The 13,639-nt window shown below is 51.6% G+C and overlaps 2 protein-coding genes across 2 annotated transcripts in view; one reads left to right on the forward strand and one right to left on the reverse strand.

Annotated features, from left to right (window-relative positions):
- LOC103921803 (testicular haploid expressed gene protein-like) overlaps positions 1–8,681 on the forward strand; it is a 14,851-nt gene extending 6,170 nt beyond the window's left edge. Inside the window, exons 5-12 of the mRNA XM_009329830.1 lie at positions 440–473; positions 2,672–2,722; positions 3,714–3,845; positions 5,479–5,598; positions 5,911–6,031; positions 7,130–7,261; positions 7,768–7,943; positions 8,567–8,681. Coding sequence (XP_009328105.1) covers positions 440–473; positions 2,672–2,722; positions 3,714–3,845; positions 5,479–5,598; positions 5,911–6,031; positions 7,130–7,261; positions 7,768–7,943; positions 8,567–8,681 — 881 coding nt within the window. The remainder of the gene's footprint in view (positions 1–439; positions 474–2,671; positions 2,723–3,713; positions 3,846–5,478; positions 5,599–5,910; positions 6,032–7,129; positions 7,262–7,767; positions 7,944–8,566) is intronic.
- A 1,941-nt stretch (positions 8,682–10,622) lies between these two features.
- Positions 10,623–13,639, reverse strand: part of HOPX (HOP homeobox) — a 3,579-nt gene continuing 562 nt past the window's right edge. The window contains exon 3 of the mRNA XM_009329770.1: positions 10,623–11,301. Coding sequence (XP_009328045.1) covers positions 11,224–11,301 — 78 coding nt within the window. The 3' untranslated portion in view covers positions 10,623–11,223. The remainder of the gene's footprint in view (positions 11,302–13,639) is intronic.

Below are 13,639 nucleotides of genomic sequence, written 5' to 3' on the forward strand. Positions count from 1 at the left end.
AACGTGGCGGCCTGTTTTGTACTGCTACGGGGTCCCGGTTTAACACAGCCACTACTCCCCTGAGTGCCTCAAAACGTCCCCTTGAAGTTATTAAAGGCAGTAATGAGGGGTAGCTACACTGAGCCGGGTGGGAGCCCGCAGGTCAGCAGTGGCTGCTGGTGCTCATCCCGGGCGGGGGATGCTGGCGAGGGGACGTGGTGCTGGGGGTGCTCTGTCCTGCAGTCTTGGGGGCTGCCGGCAGCCGCTGGAGAGGAGCGCTTCACGTGCAAGTGCATTGCTATGCAGCTGCACTGGGAAGGTACCAGGGAAAAACAATACAAATACCTGCCAACCGATCGTATCTTAAGGAGACGCACAAACTTCATCTGCCTTGTGATTATTTTATACTGAAGAACAGGTGTTACCAAGCTTTTAAATTCACCTCTTCTTGTCTTTGCAGTTTCTTGTTACTTGTCTGCACGCTCACACGACAGGTAAGAAACCCTCCCAGGCCCGGCCTCCTGGCAGGGTGCCCAGGCCCTGCCCCCGGTCTCTTGGGGAGGGCGCGGCTGGGGATTTACGCTGAGCAGCGAGTCAATATATCGGATGACACCGTGATAAACACACAGAGGAAATGATGCCCTTCCCCCTGCTTCTCATGACAAACAACGTCTGACCGTCCTGCCCCTTCAAAACGGAAGCTGTGGCCCTTTGTTTTACAAGGAATTGATCTCAAAGGGAGTGATGCCCCTTAAGCAACGAGTCTGTGTGAGCTCAGGCAGCGGAGGGGGAGGTGTTTCTGTGTCTGGCTGCAGCAAGGCCTCGTTCTCCCTGCTGGGAAGCATGTGCGGGACTAAACGCAAAGGCTCTCCCAGGGCTGTCCCCTTGTCAGTGAGGCGGTTTAACTCCTTCACGTTGCAGAGCTGCTGCAGATGCGTCCTATGTGGGGATGCCTCTCTGTCCAGAGCTTTTGCCATGATAAAAGAGTAGAAAGTAATCTTTTTTTGTAATTGGAAAAAAAAATTAATACTTAACGATCGTCAAGTGAGTTAAGGGACCTGTTTTGGATGTACGTGTGACTCGTCCCTTGGCTGGGTCATGATGCAAGCTTTGCACAGCAGTGTCTGAGCCAGCGGTGTGGGGCACTAGGGCCACGTGCACTTTGTGCTAGGTTTGGCTGTGGCTATACGGTGGATCTGTGCCAGTGATGGAGGAAAAGCGATGAGCCTGCCTGCAGAGAGAGGGTGCCAGGTCTGCGATGTAGCCAGCCTGGGGGGTGACCTCTGCATGGTTATCCTTCACCACCTTGCACCTTTGCAAGGAAAAGCCTCTGGGGAGCCGCTTGGGAATGAACAGCTGAAACTGGGTTTTGGGTCCTGAAATGACAGCTGCCTTCCAGAGCGTGCCCTGTCTTGAACTGGCAGCAGGGGACCAAAGTCCCACAGGCAGTTCCCTCTGTGGGATCTCAGTGGGAGCCGTGTTTGCGGTGTTGTGACCGGCTGTTAGGTGTGATGGGGAGGTAGATCAGGAGGCGTCTTGCAGGGAGCGTGCGGCGAGGATGCTCTAACAGCAGCCTGCCATTGCAAGGGTCTCTGTGGTGCTGAGCTCTCTGGCAAGTGTTTGCTGGGGCTCAGCGCCTCACTAGATGTATCAGCCCCATCAGAGAAACCACAGGTGTGTCCCCAAAGCACAGACTGTATTCTGTCAGCAAACATCTCTGTTGGTGTCTCTGCTCCTCTCTAGGGCTATGCTGCCTTATTGCTGGGTGACACTAAGCAGGGAAGCAATGCCCCAGGATTTCACCTCCTGTGCTTTTTTCATGGTGGGGCACTTCCACAGCTGCCCGCATTGGGTGGTTGTTCCCCAGCTGGCTGGGGGCAGGCACCTGCAGCCCCAGTGGGTGGGTATGGGCTTGGTCCGTGACACCAGGGAGTTCTGCAACGCACTCTTGGCACTGGTGTTGTCTCGTCCTTCTTTTTGTACCCAGGCTTACAAAGCACAAGCCGCTTCCCAGCCACAGGGATTTCAGGCCTGGGACACTTGAGCAGCGGGAGCTGACAGCGGTATCTGATCTTCCTGAAAGGTTTTGCTCTGATGAATATTCAGTAAAAACATTTTCAGTGCTGCTCCTAGGGCACAGACCATGTATATTCCCGGGTCTCTATAGCATCCAAGACCTCTGTGCTAAACAGACTGAAATAAAATGATAAATAAAAAAAATATGTCTTCACCTGTGCTCCTAAAGCCATGTGGGAACAGTGCTGTCTCCATGGTGCCTTTTAGTAAACGACAAGAGTGCTGGTAACAGGTGTTTCTGTTCATCTGGGCTCCTGTAGGCTGGGAGATCATCCATCTCCTACCTGCTGGGGTTGCATGGCATGTTATTAACCAGAAAAGTACCTTCCCCCTCTCTCTGCCATGTCCCAAAGGGACCCTGCAGTGAGGGCAGAATTGCAAAATCGTGTCTCTGCAATCCAAGAGATAACACAAAAATCCATGGCCTGGTGAGTCCACCAGATTAAATGGATGGAAAGTTACTTGGAGAGAGAGATCCCTTAAACACACTCTCGCAAGGGATCTCTGTGTGTTCCAGAGTGTGTTATATAGCTTTGAGTACAGCAGTAGCTTCTTTATGCTTTCTTGGTTTAACTATGTTTAATGGCATGTTTGTCCTTTTCTGCAATTTTGACAGGATACGAGAACTTGCAGAACCCAAGAAAGCAGCTTGTGCAAACGTTCCCAAGTAAGGAGGTGCCCAGACAGCTCTGGCTCGAGGGCTGGGGACTGATGGGGCCTCAGCCGGTGCAGACCTTTGCCTTTGTCTTGCTACTGCTTTCCTCTCAAGAGCAGAAGTGGCTCCAAAAAAACAGATTGAGATGTTCAGTGTGTGAGGGGCTCTCTTCAGTTTGCTCTTTCTTGTTTTCAATCCAAAAACTGGGCTTGACCCGAGTCTTGCCTTTGCTGCCCCACTGAGATATTGCGGGGTAGGATGGTGCTGTGGTGCAAGGGGACCGGACCTCATTGGAGCCACAGGCTGCTGTATCCTGGAGGACACAGTCAAGTTTTAGGAACAGAGTTGCTGTCTGCGTTATGGGGTCAATCTATGGCTTGACAAGCTAGGGCAACAGACTCTCGATAACGTCTCTTCTCCACTGTCTGGCTGGGTGTCACTGTGCTTGAAAAAGGCTCCACAAACACATCGTCTTGCTGTTCCCTGTCCTGACTACCCTGGTACCCTCTCCCACCATGGCCTCTCTCTCAGTGGGGGATGAGTAGCTCCAAATTTGCCCTGGGCACAGGAGAGTAACCACTAACGTGCTGCAAAACCTCGCCCACTTTCCATGGCACACCCTGACCGTAACATTATTATTATTTTTACTGTCATACCTGTGGTATAGTTAGGTGGTAATGGTGAGGCAAGAAAAATGCAATTATGAAACTCCCCCAGGGGTTTCAAAGATGTAACGAAACGACCCTTTCTGCACATCCACTGGGAACTGTAAAACCAGACGCATCACTTGAAGGCTCTTTTCTTCTTGTGTTGACAACAACCACCTGGACAGTGTTAGGAAATGCAGTGCCAGAGAAGAGGAGTGCTCAGGGGATGGCAGCAGCACTTCACAGCTGTGGGGAGCCGTGTGTGTCCCATCCTAGGCAGGGAAGGATAGCCCCGGCAAGCACATTTCACGCTTGTGCATGTTTCTAAAATTTCACACCCTTGCTGTTCTTGCTAGGCTCATATGGGGAAACCAAGAGACCATCTGGACCCTCTCGCGAGGTGCTGTGACAGCTCAACCATCCCCAAGGATAGTGGCACTGGCCAGGCCCAAGCAAGATTTTGGCAAGCACCAGTGCAGGTCAGTGATGTGGTAGCACATCCTGGGGAAGGAGGCAGCTCAGACGGTGCTCTCTAATCAGGGGGATGTGCTGGCTCTCAGGGGAAGGGGAGATGCCATCTCTCTTGCCACCGCTGCCCCACAGGTGGCTCCATGCCACTGAGACACACCAGGCTGTATTGATGGTTGGAACAGGGGCCATCTGTAGCAGGGAAGAAAGTGCTATGGGAGCATAGTCACCCTGAGTGCTTGACTTCTAAAATGAGGAGGAACTGGGGGGTGCTAAGTTTTGGTGCCCTTTTATTTCCTCATACCCTCTTCCTGGCTGTGGGAAGGGCTTCTGCAACACGTGGTGGTTGCTGGTCGGATTAGAGCTCTGGGTTCAGACCAGCTGCCGTAGGAGCCAGCCTTGATCTCAGTCTCCAAGGTCATGGGAGCATGTTCTTCTGCTGTAACAACAACAACAAAAAAAACCCAACAGCTCTGCTTCGGCTCAGAAGCAGAGACATCATGTGCATGCATGCACGCCTTGATGGAAACATGTATGTGTCATACCTGTGCCTACAGAGGGACCGTCTGTCCCTAGACTGTTCCTTGTCTGTACTGGGGCTGATGCAGCCCAGCCAGGCACCTTAGTGAACCCCTGCATCCTCTTGGAGCCAGGCCTAAATCTTGAGGGTAAAGGTTAGGAAGTGATAGGAACAGAGAAATCTTGCAGCATCCTGCTGGCTGGAGGGAATCCAGGTCTCTTGCCCTGAGTTAAACCTCTGCTGTCACTGCATGGTGAACAACCAAAGCAGTCCATGTTTGGGAATAGGAAGTGAAAAATGATGTAAAAAATGTAAACTTCAGTGGGGCTGGGTGATGCTGCATTACTTGAAGCAACTCATCTGTAGCTCTGTTGGATGGGATGAAGCTCTTTTGGAGACAGGATGGTGGTTGCTAGTCTGTAAGAAGTCCTAGCAATGAGAATGGAGACGAAACTGTGTTGCACTCCTGGCTTTCCTCTACCTGGAGCGATGTCAAGACACGCGTGTCTGTAGTTTTCTCTCCTCTGCCACTGTCATCAGTTCAGGGGCTCTCATCCTCCTGAGAGCTTCTGCCTCTGACTAACGGTGTCCATCTGACAGCCCTTCCTGCCTTTCTGCTTACATCTGCTCACCCCTTCCCTGGTGATGACAGGCATCTGCCAACAGCTGTGGCTGATGGAAAGCTGGATGAGCATGCACTAGGCAAGCCTGGGGACATCCCAAGATGAAACGAGCTGCAAGAGCATGAGGTGCTATTAAGCCATGCAACAAAGATGTTTCTAAATTGGCAGCCTGCAGAGCTGAACAACAGAGATGCTGCCAGGTTTGTGTTGTAGAGTGGCTTCTTGAAATGGTCCAGGGAAAGGCCTAGACTTTGAAAGCAATGCTCTGAGGGTGCTTAAAAGAGGACTCTTCATATGCAAACAGCATTTACCTTTAAAGTCAGGAAATCTCACGTGTGAATGCCCATTTGTTCGTGGCTTTTCCATGTGCAGCGGTGCCAACTTTTGCATATGCAGCAGGCACAGATGTTTAGCCAGACTTAGGACACCGTCTGCCAGGATCACGTTTTCTGTCAGTTGCCTTTTACTACCTCTTCTGTGCTCTTCCTCATGATCCCTCTTCTTGTACAGCTGTGGACGAGAATCAACGACCTGGGAGTGTCCCCCGGTAGTGAATTTTGGCTTCCCTTCTGATCGTCTGCTGAAGTTGTCTGAACCTAAAAAATACCAGGCTGCTTACCTGCAGCAAAGGTGAGAGGCCAGAAAGCCTGTAGGGTGCTATAGGTAGGCCCTTGGGTCTTACAGCATCAGTGCGGCTTCAAAGTAATAAATACAGGAACAGAGGATGGGTACAACAGAGGGCAAAATGCAGAGCCGGGACTATGCTGGGATTAGGACTTCTGGACGCTCATGGGATGAATGGGTTCTACGCTGGAAATGGCCACAAGACAAAGCTGCCTTCTACTGCAGCAAACATGAGGCTTAAACATCCCAGCTGCAGCCTAGTTTAACCAGTGTGGGGGAATATGCATGAGTGGTGGTGCCATGACTCTCTGCTTCCAGACCTTGCCAGTCCCCTGAGTGGCCCGTGTCGCCAGCTGCACTGAGCTATAAGGCCTCCCCACGGATCCTGGAGCTTGCTCGGCCGAAGGTGCTGCACCCAGAGTTCCTGCTGGCCAGAGAGGTGAGGAGGTGGTTGAGTGAGCCATGCAGCAAACTGTCCTGAGTTTTTACACCCTGTATCCTGCCCCTGGATGTGCCCAGTGTGTGCTATGGAGGCGAGAAGCTGTCTGGTTCTGCTGGGGTTTGTGATACTGAGAGAAACGGCCTTTTTGGAGTGAGATGCTGTCTTTGAAAATCTCCCTGCTGAGAGACAGAAAACAGCCAGGCTGGAGCAGCCTAGAATAGCAGGAGAGCCAAGGGAGGAATCTGGGTTGCATCCCCTGATAAAGCAGCCTGGGAAAGTGGAGAATCCTGATGGGAATGGCCTGTTTAGCTCCTAGGGAGTACAGTCGTATGTGTAGTTGGGCAGCTGTGCTCCTATCTGTGTATCCAGGGGGGATGAGCCTGCAAACACTATGTATATTTTAATAGTGTTTTACCAGAAGCCTAATTTAGAGATGTATTTCTGAACGTGCTCCTTTTAGGCGGGTCATAGCTGTGGCAGGGGTGAAAGGGCTTGGGGCAATCTCAGATTAGTCATTTCCATGGCAAAGGCCAAGTTTTCTGGCTGCAGTCTCTGGGCTGGGAAATAAAGGAGGCTGTGCTGGAGCGGGCCTTGGCATCAGTAACCCTGTGAAAAGTAGGGGGAGAAGTCCCATGCTGGAGCAGTAATCACTTTTGCTGTAGGAATGCAGTCAACTGCACCAGCACTTTTACCCTGAAATCTGAGTGTCTCTCCATAGCAAGGAAATTATTTGATTCGGCCAGGAAGATGAATGTGAAAAACATTTCCCTACTCTGAAAGAAATTTCTCTGCACTTTTACCGGGCTACATAGGCTCTCGTTACAGGCATTCCTCTCCTGGCTATGAGTGGGTGACAGTTGGGGAAAAAAGTCATATTGGCCAAGACATACAAATTCCAATAGCGCCAAAATTACCTTGTAGTTTGGGTGAAAAAAGAATAATGGGTGCTGGGAAAGTAAGAATGCTCCTTCTTGTGACCATGTCTGTAGAGGAAGGGTGCTGGGTGCTCATCGCTTTGGAGATGGAGTGTGTCCCTGTGGGCTGCTGTGGACGAGCTCTGTGTCTGCATCCCTCCCGCATTCTGAACCCATGTAGGTGCCAACACAGGTTACAAATGTCGCGGCCTTGGCCAGAGCATCCTCACGGTTACAGCGTCTTGCAGAGCCCCGTGTCAGGAAGGTGACCTGCTGCTACGAGCACAGCTTTCCTGAATCTGTCATCCGTCCGGTAAGGCAGCATCACACGGGACCATCATGCCGGGCAGAGGGCACTGGGTGCCCAGTCGCTGGTGGCTCTCTTCATGGCAGCCCTGGATGTGCTGCTGTCTGTGAGGCTGATGTTGCTGCTTCCTGGGCTGGAGAGCAGGACTCGTCCTCCATCCAGAGCATGAGCTGGCTCCCAGCAGACATCCCCAGAGAAGGGCAGACCTGTGCCTCGCCTGCAGTTGTGGGGATGGGGAGAGCTGGACAAGTGCCTAACTGGGATCTCCAGTGCTGGGGGATGGGTTGTACAAAGGGCTGTGAGCAGGAGGAGGTTGGAGGGCAGGCTGTGGGACTGGCCAGGCAATGGTTTCTCCTTCCACAGCTTGTCTGGTGCCAGACACAACTGTGGGCAGGATCATGTTCCATCTGTGCGTGGTCAGTGGCTGTGAACCTGGGTACACCGAGTTGCAGGCTGGTCACCCTTGAATGCCAGGAGCACCTGTAAGGACCTTCCTCCCCATTCTTCCACAGGTTTCCAAGTTGGCTCAGGAGGCAATTGCGAGCCCTCGGACCCTGGAGCTGGCTAGGGCAAAAGGATTGCATCCTGACTACGTGCCCCTGCGGGATGCTGAGTGGCCAGTGACGAAGGCTGCAAAGCACGCAGTGGCCACACCAAGGCTCGTGGAACTGGCTCAGCCTTGCAAAAGGTAGGTGCTGCTTCCCTGCCATGGGGAAACGATCAGCTGTCAGCCCATTTTGTGCAGGCCATGGCACCTTGTTATTTGGGTTTGGCCAGTGTGATTAAGCCACTGCTCTTCCACTTCCAAAATGCATTGATTTTGTATGGCTGGATGTGCTAATGCTACATGGATTGTGGTTTGAAAAGCATTTCTGAGGTGGAAGGAGAACCGAAAGAGAAGAAATAGGAACTTTCTAATTCCAGTAGGAATTACTGGTTGGGACTTCTTAATTATTAACTAAAAAGCAGTCAGCTGACACACGGCAGAGTGTAGCACGTTCGAGTTGCCCAGCATTCTATTCTGTGATTCTGTGATGCAGCTGGCCTCAGCCTGGGCTGCAGGAAGTGCTGCGTAGGATGTTTCACAGAGGGTGAGGGAATGCCTGGCTGTAGTGGCTGTGACAGCTTCAGTGAGAGATGGGGCCCCCCTTCTTACTAGTGTCCTGGTGACGGCAGCGGAGGCATGACTGCTTTTGTCCTCCCTTGACAGGGAAGGGCAGGGCTCAGGTGGAGGTGTGTCAGCTGGCAGGCAGCTTTGAGAGCTGGCCCTGCTCCAGTTGGAATTGACTGGCTCTGTCCTCGCTCCCCCAGGCCTCCTATGGGCTTGGCTCAATTCAACCCAGACGCGTTCACAGTGAAGGAAACTGCTAAGAAGGCAACTTGTTCTGCTCGGATCCAAGACCTGGCTCGTCCAATTAAGCACTGAGCTCCCTCGGAAACACAGGCTGCTGCTCGTGCCGGCTGCCCCCATCACCCCTTGGAACATCACCCTTTTCGAGCTGTGCTTCCACCTATGGCTGGAAAACCTGCTTGAACATGGCGCAGAGGCGGCACCCAGCAGGAACGTTTTCTTACGAGCAGCCACTTTTACTGGGCTTATCTGGGGATTTAAATAAAATGGTCATTCCTTAAGAACAAAATAGTCACCAGGGGAAACGAGCAGAATTTGACCTAATGTGGGAAGCTTCTCTCCCTAGGACGGGTTATGTCTGGAGTTTATCAGTTCTCTTATTTTTTTGCTGTAATAGTTAAAGAAGTAATGAAACAACTGCTGCGGGAAGCCAGCACAGGAACTGTTCTTTCACATAAAGAAGTGTGGCAAACCACAGCTGACGGCGCGCAGTAGGTTGATGCAACACAACTTCTGACCTTGGGTTTCAAAATTTTTGCTAAAGTTTAGAGATCTTAGTGACACTCAAAGTTTTGTGCTTGTGACAGAAGTAGAAAGACAAAAGGCTGCAAAATTCCAGATACAGGGCTGGATTTGATAAGGTGCAAAGCTTTAGTACAGACTTTGGAAATACTGGGGTGGCAAGTGCGTTGGGTTGGCTTGGATTTGGGCCCTGTTTTCTCAAATGCCTGGAGAATGGGCAGATCCAGCCTTTTGCTTTGCATGCATCTTTGATACAAGTTACACAGGTGGGTTAAATCTGTGTGGTTCAGATATTGAGTTGTGTGACCCTGGGCAAAATAATGGAGCTCTGCATTGGGATTTTTGGAGTCTAACTCAAAAAAAGCAGAGTTCCCCTCAGTGCAAGGGAGAAGGCACGTTGCAAAGACTAAGAAGAAAACAGATACCGGTGCCAGGCTCTGCAGAACAAACTCTGAGCTCACTCTGAGAGTGAGTCAGTTTGGCAGCTGGATTGCAGGGGAACAACACAGCCTGTGTAGGACATGGCACAGGGAGATTGCTTTTATCTGTTTCCTACGAGTTTGGTGTGCTTTGCACTGGCAACCTAACCACTGGCGATGGGCTGGAGATACTGAGATAAGAGAGATGCTCTCCAGCAAGGGACAAAAGCCATAAATGAAAGCATGTGGCAGTTTCAGTGCCAGTGTATCTTAATCTTCCCTGTGTTAAGCTGATTCTCCTTCCAAAGGAGTAGAGGCAGGTGACCACAAACCGGAAGAGGATTAATCAGAGGATCCACTAATTGATTCAATAATCCACTAAGCAGAGGATTTTTGAACCCTTTTGAACAAGATAAGGTCACTGGGCAATGGTGCTGGTTATTTTTTAGCCCATGTATTGTCCTGTACCAGGATGGATGAGAGTTTGGGCAAGTTTGAGCTTTGTGCAAGAGCCCCAGCGCAGCTGCATCCCTCAGGCTTGAGAATGGCCAGAAGAAGGCTGGGGTCTGCCCTCCCCCCCGCCACCCTGCGGGGCAACCCCAGCACCACCAGCCTCTGCCACCTCGGGGCTTGGGGTGCACGGGGGGCTGTGTGGGCTGCCAGGGATGGACCTGTGGGTGCCCTAGAAGAGGAGGTTGCCCATGTCTGCAGGCTATCCCTGCGGCAAGAGGGAAAACCCACGGTGTGCACTGAGGCTGCCTTGGAGAAGAGGCTGGGGTCTGCCCTCCCCCCTCCCCCCGCCACCCTGCGGGGCAACCCCAGCACCACCAGCCTCTGCCACCTCAGGGCTTGGGGTGCATGGGGGGCTGTGTGGGCTGCCAGGGATGGACCTGTGGGTGCCCTAGAAGAGGAGGTTGCCCATGTCTGCAGGCTATCCCTGCGGCAAGAGGGAAAACCCACGGTGTGCACTGAGGCTGCCTTGGAGAAGCGTTGCCCTCCAGGAGGAGTCTGCCTCCTGCCATTGGGGCGGGGAGCACAAGCAGGGACATAACACAGCTGCTCTCATCAAAAAACTTTGGTATTTTATTAATGCATTGGAAAAAAAAAAAGGCCAGTTCTTTCCCTTTGGTGACCTTTAACAGCAATGTGAGAAATGCATTCAAGGGGGGCTTGGCTTGGTCTGATCATGGTGTAGGCACTTGGTTTGCCAATATCCAGAGCTGACTTGGGCATCTTGAGCTAACGAAGATCACCTGAACAGCACATCTGGTTTTCCAGGTGCCCTCCTCTCTGGATGATCCGTATATTAAAGCTAGCACACATACTTTGCCTCTGGGGGTCACAAAAAAAAGAAATCCTTTTTCCCCCCTCCATATTTGAACCTTTCATGGCAGCTTTTCTGCAAGTCTGGGCCAAGGGCATGAGATTGCTTTGCCCTGTGCAGCCGCTCTTACTGGATGGGGAGCACTAGGTTCTATACAGCCATCAGAAGCTGTATACACAGATACATATAATAATTTTTTCCTGGTTATGTACACTTTAAATAAAAATTATGTTAAATAGCAGGGTATTACTTTGTATCTCAAAACCTATTGCAACAGAAGAATCCCAAGGAAACCCACTCTGAAGAGCTTCACCATCATTTACAGCAGGCATGGGGATCGGAGCAGCATCCTCTAGTCCCTGACAGACCCGCTTTCTGAGGGCAGTCCTTCAGACTTCCTCCACTCTGCCAGACGCTGCTTGAACCATTTCTGCAGGAAAAAAAAAACCAACAGAGATTGAGTGCACTGGGCCGAGCGAGACCTCCGAATAGCTTTGCTAAAGGTGCAGATGTGGTCAGCATGTGGGACCAGGAGAGGGAAACTCGTGGCAGTGCTATCTTGTGGCAAGGCGCCGCGCTGCTCCCAGGCAGTACAGGCAGCAGGACAGCTGCTCCTGACCAAACGGTCTTGTTACCTATGTGCGCACCTCTTTCAAACTCATTTCTCTTGCTCACGTCAGACCTTGACAGCATGGGTAAGTCCTTGTTTTATTGCCGTGAGTCCAGGTTTTTCTTGCAAAATTTAAGAACAAATAGATTTAAAAAATGGGTTAAAAATGATCTTAGTCTTCAAGCAATATGCATGGCTACGTTATTCTGTAGTAACTTAGCATCTCTAAGCGAACTCCCAGAGCTGCTGATGCCACTTCAACACGGCCTCAATTTCAAATGTTAGATAAATCGCAGTTGGATAAAGCCACGCTACCTCCGTATGAAGAGAGATGTAACTCGTGTGTGCCGGAAGCACAGCTCAGCCTTTTGTTTGGGAATGTGCCTGTGATTTGCTTTGTTGCTGCTCATTTTGTTGCTATATTTGTTCATGGCTATTTTTGAAACTATTGTGGTCCGTAATGATACAACCATGGTGCTCTCTACAAGTGACTCTCGCACTAGCACTGCCTTGGACCACATCCAGTCAGATGATTGCCTGCCTAGCCTCCTCCCAAAAATTTCACTTCCTGTCCTAAACCATCATCTCCTGTTGACTCAGTACCTCTTTGCATCTCATCTTTACTAAATTTTTTATTAAAATGGCTGCTATATCTAGCCAATAAAGCACTCCAGATGTCAGGAGCAATGATTCTCTGTGTCATACGCAATGCAGGCACTTTGCAGCTCACCATCCCAGTCTCGATCCTGTCCCTAACATGACCTTCATCTCCAGATCTCTAGGAGCACCCTGGATTCGTGGAAAAAGATGGCTTTCAGGGAAGATTTTAAGACCTCTCTAGAGGTGTCCTGGGCATACATGGCCTGTGTTTACAACTTGCTTTAGGAAAAGAAATGGAGCAGTGCCATTTCTAAGGAGGAACAGGTATTTCAGGGGTACTGCCTCCTTGTTGCCTCAAACAAGCAGTGCAATGTGATGCCCGCCTCTCACCAAAGCACAGTAGAGGAGGGGTCTCCTTTTCCACTCCAGCCAAGGACTATCAGTACAATGGATGTTATACCAGCCTCCTTCCCTGGGACAGGCTAAATGCTGGCATTGCCTGCTCGGCTCTCATATCCCTTTGGCTTTGCCCAGGGACAGCCAGGTTTGGCAGCTCTCTGCAAAATGCTGCTGAATTTTCAGTGGGTTGGATTTCTTTTCGATACCCATCAGTGCTGCTATGGGTTTAGTAGCTTATAAAACACCTGCATCAAAAACGGTTGCACCGCAGCCTGAAGGAATTGGGAAGGAGCTGTTCGCTTCTGAAGCCCAGAGTAGCCTGCAGGTAGTCAGGTGGAGCACAGGGCTCGGTGGAAGTCCCAGACAGTGGCAGCCTGTCCCTGTGGAGGGACATTTGGAGGCCTCTGTGTCTCCTGGAGAGGCTGACAGACTTGCCCGACATCTGGGCTTTGGGTCACTGAACTAGCTAATTGCAGTGAGGGGGAGGGTGCACAGCCTGAGCATGTCCCACAGCACATCTGCAGGAGTTGCACCTATTCTGTATCTGTTTTAAAATGACTGTAGTTTCTTCAGACCATAAAGCCAGCAGTGGTTTAGGCACCCTAAACCAAGACTATCAGAAATGGGTTGGAAGGAAAGGACAGCATGCAGGGGTTGTATATATTCAGGGCTCCACAGCCAGCCAGTGATCCTCGGCGTGTGCCCTTGTTCTGGCTGTGGGGAGCACTAGCCTGGTCTCCAAGTCCAGGGCTCCCGGGCAGGGGGGGACGCAAGGGTCCCAGTGGGGCACGGGACTGCTATGCAGTAGGCCATGGCTGTGGGATGAAGGGGCTGCGATTACAGGGAAAGGGGCTTTGGGGATGCAGGGGCAGACATGTGGGGTGCAGGGAGGATGTGGGGCACAGGGAGGTGCGGTGGTGCAGTAGAGCTCTGTGGCTGCAGTGTGGGGTTGGGAGTGCACTGCGGGTTGCAGAGGTGCAGAGGAGACTTGTGGGTGCAGTGTGGGGTGCAGTAAGGAGTATGCGGGGTGCAGAGTGGTGCAGAGAGTGTAAGTAGGGAGCGTATGGGGCACAGAGGGGTGCAGTGGGTGCAGTAGGAAGCATGTGGGGGGACAGAAGGGTGCAGGGGGTATGATAGAGAGCCAGGGAAGGGACAGGCA

The sequence above is a fragment of the Pygoscelis adeliae genome, unplaced genomic scaffold (genome assembly GCF_000699105.1).
Source record: "Pygoscelis adeliae isolate BGI_AS28 unplaced genomic scaffold, ASM69910v1 Scaffold67, whole genome shotgun sequence".
In the NCBI taxonomy this organism is placed as follows: domain Eukaryota; kingdom Metazoa; phylum Chordata; class Aves; order Sphenisciformes; family Spheniscidae; genus Pygoscelis; species Pygoscelis adeliae.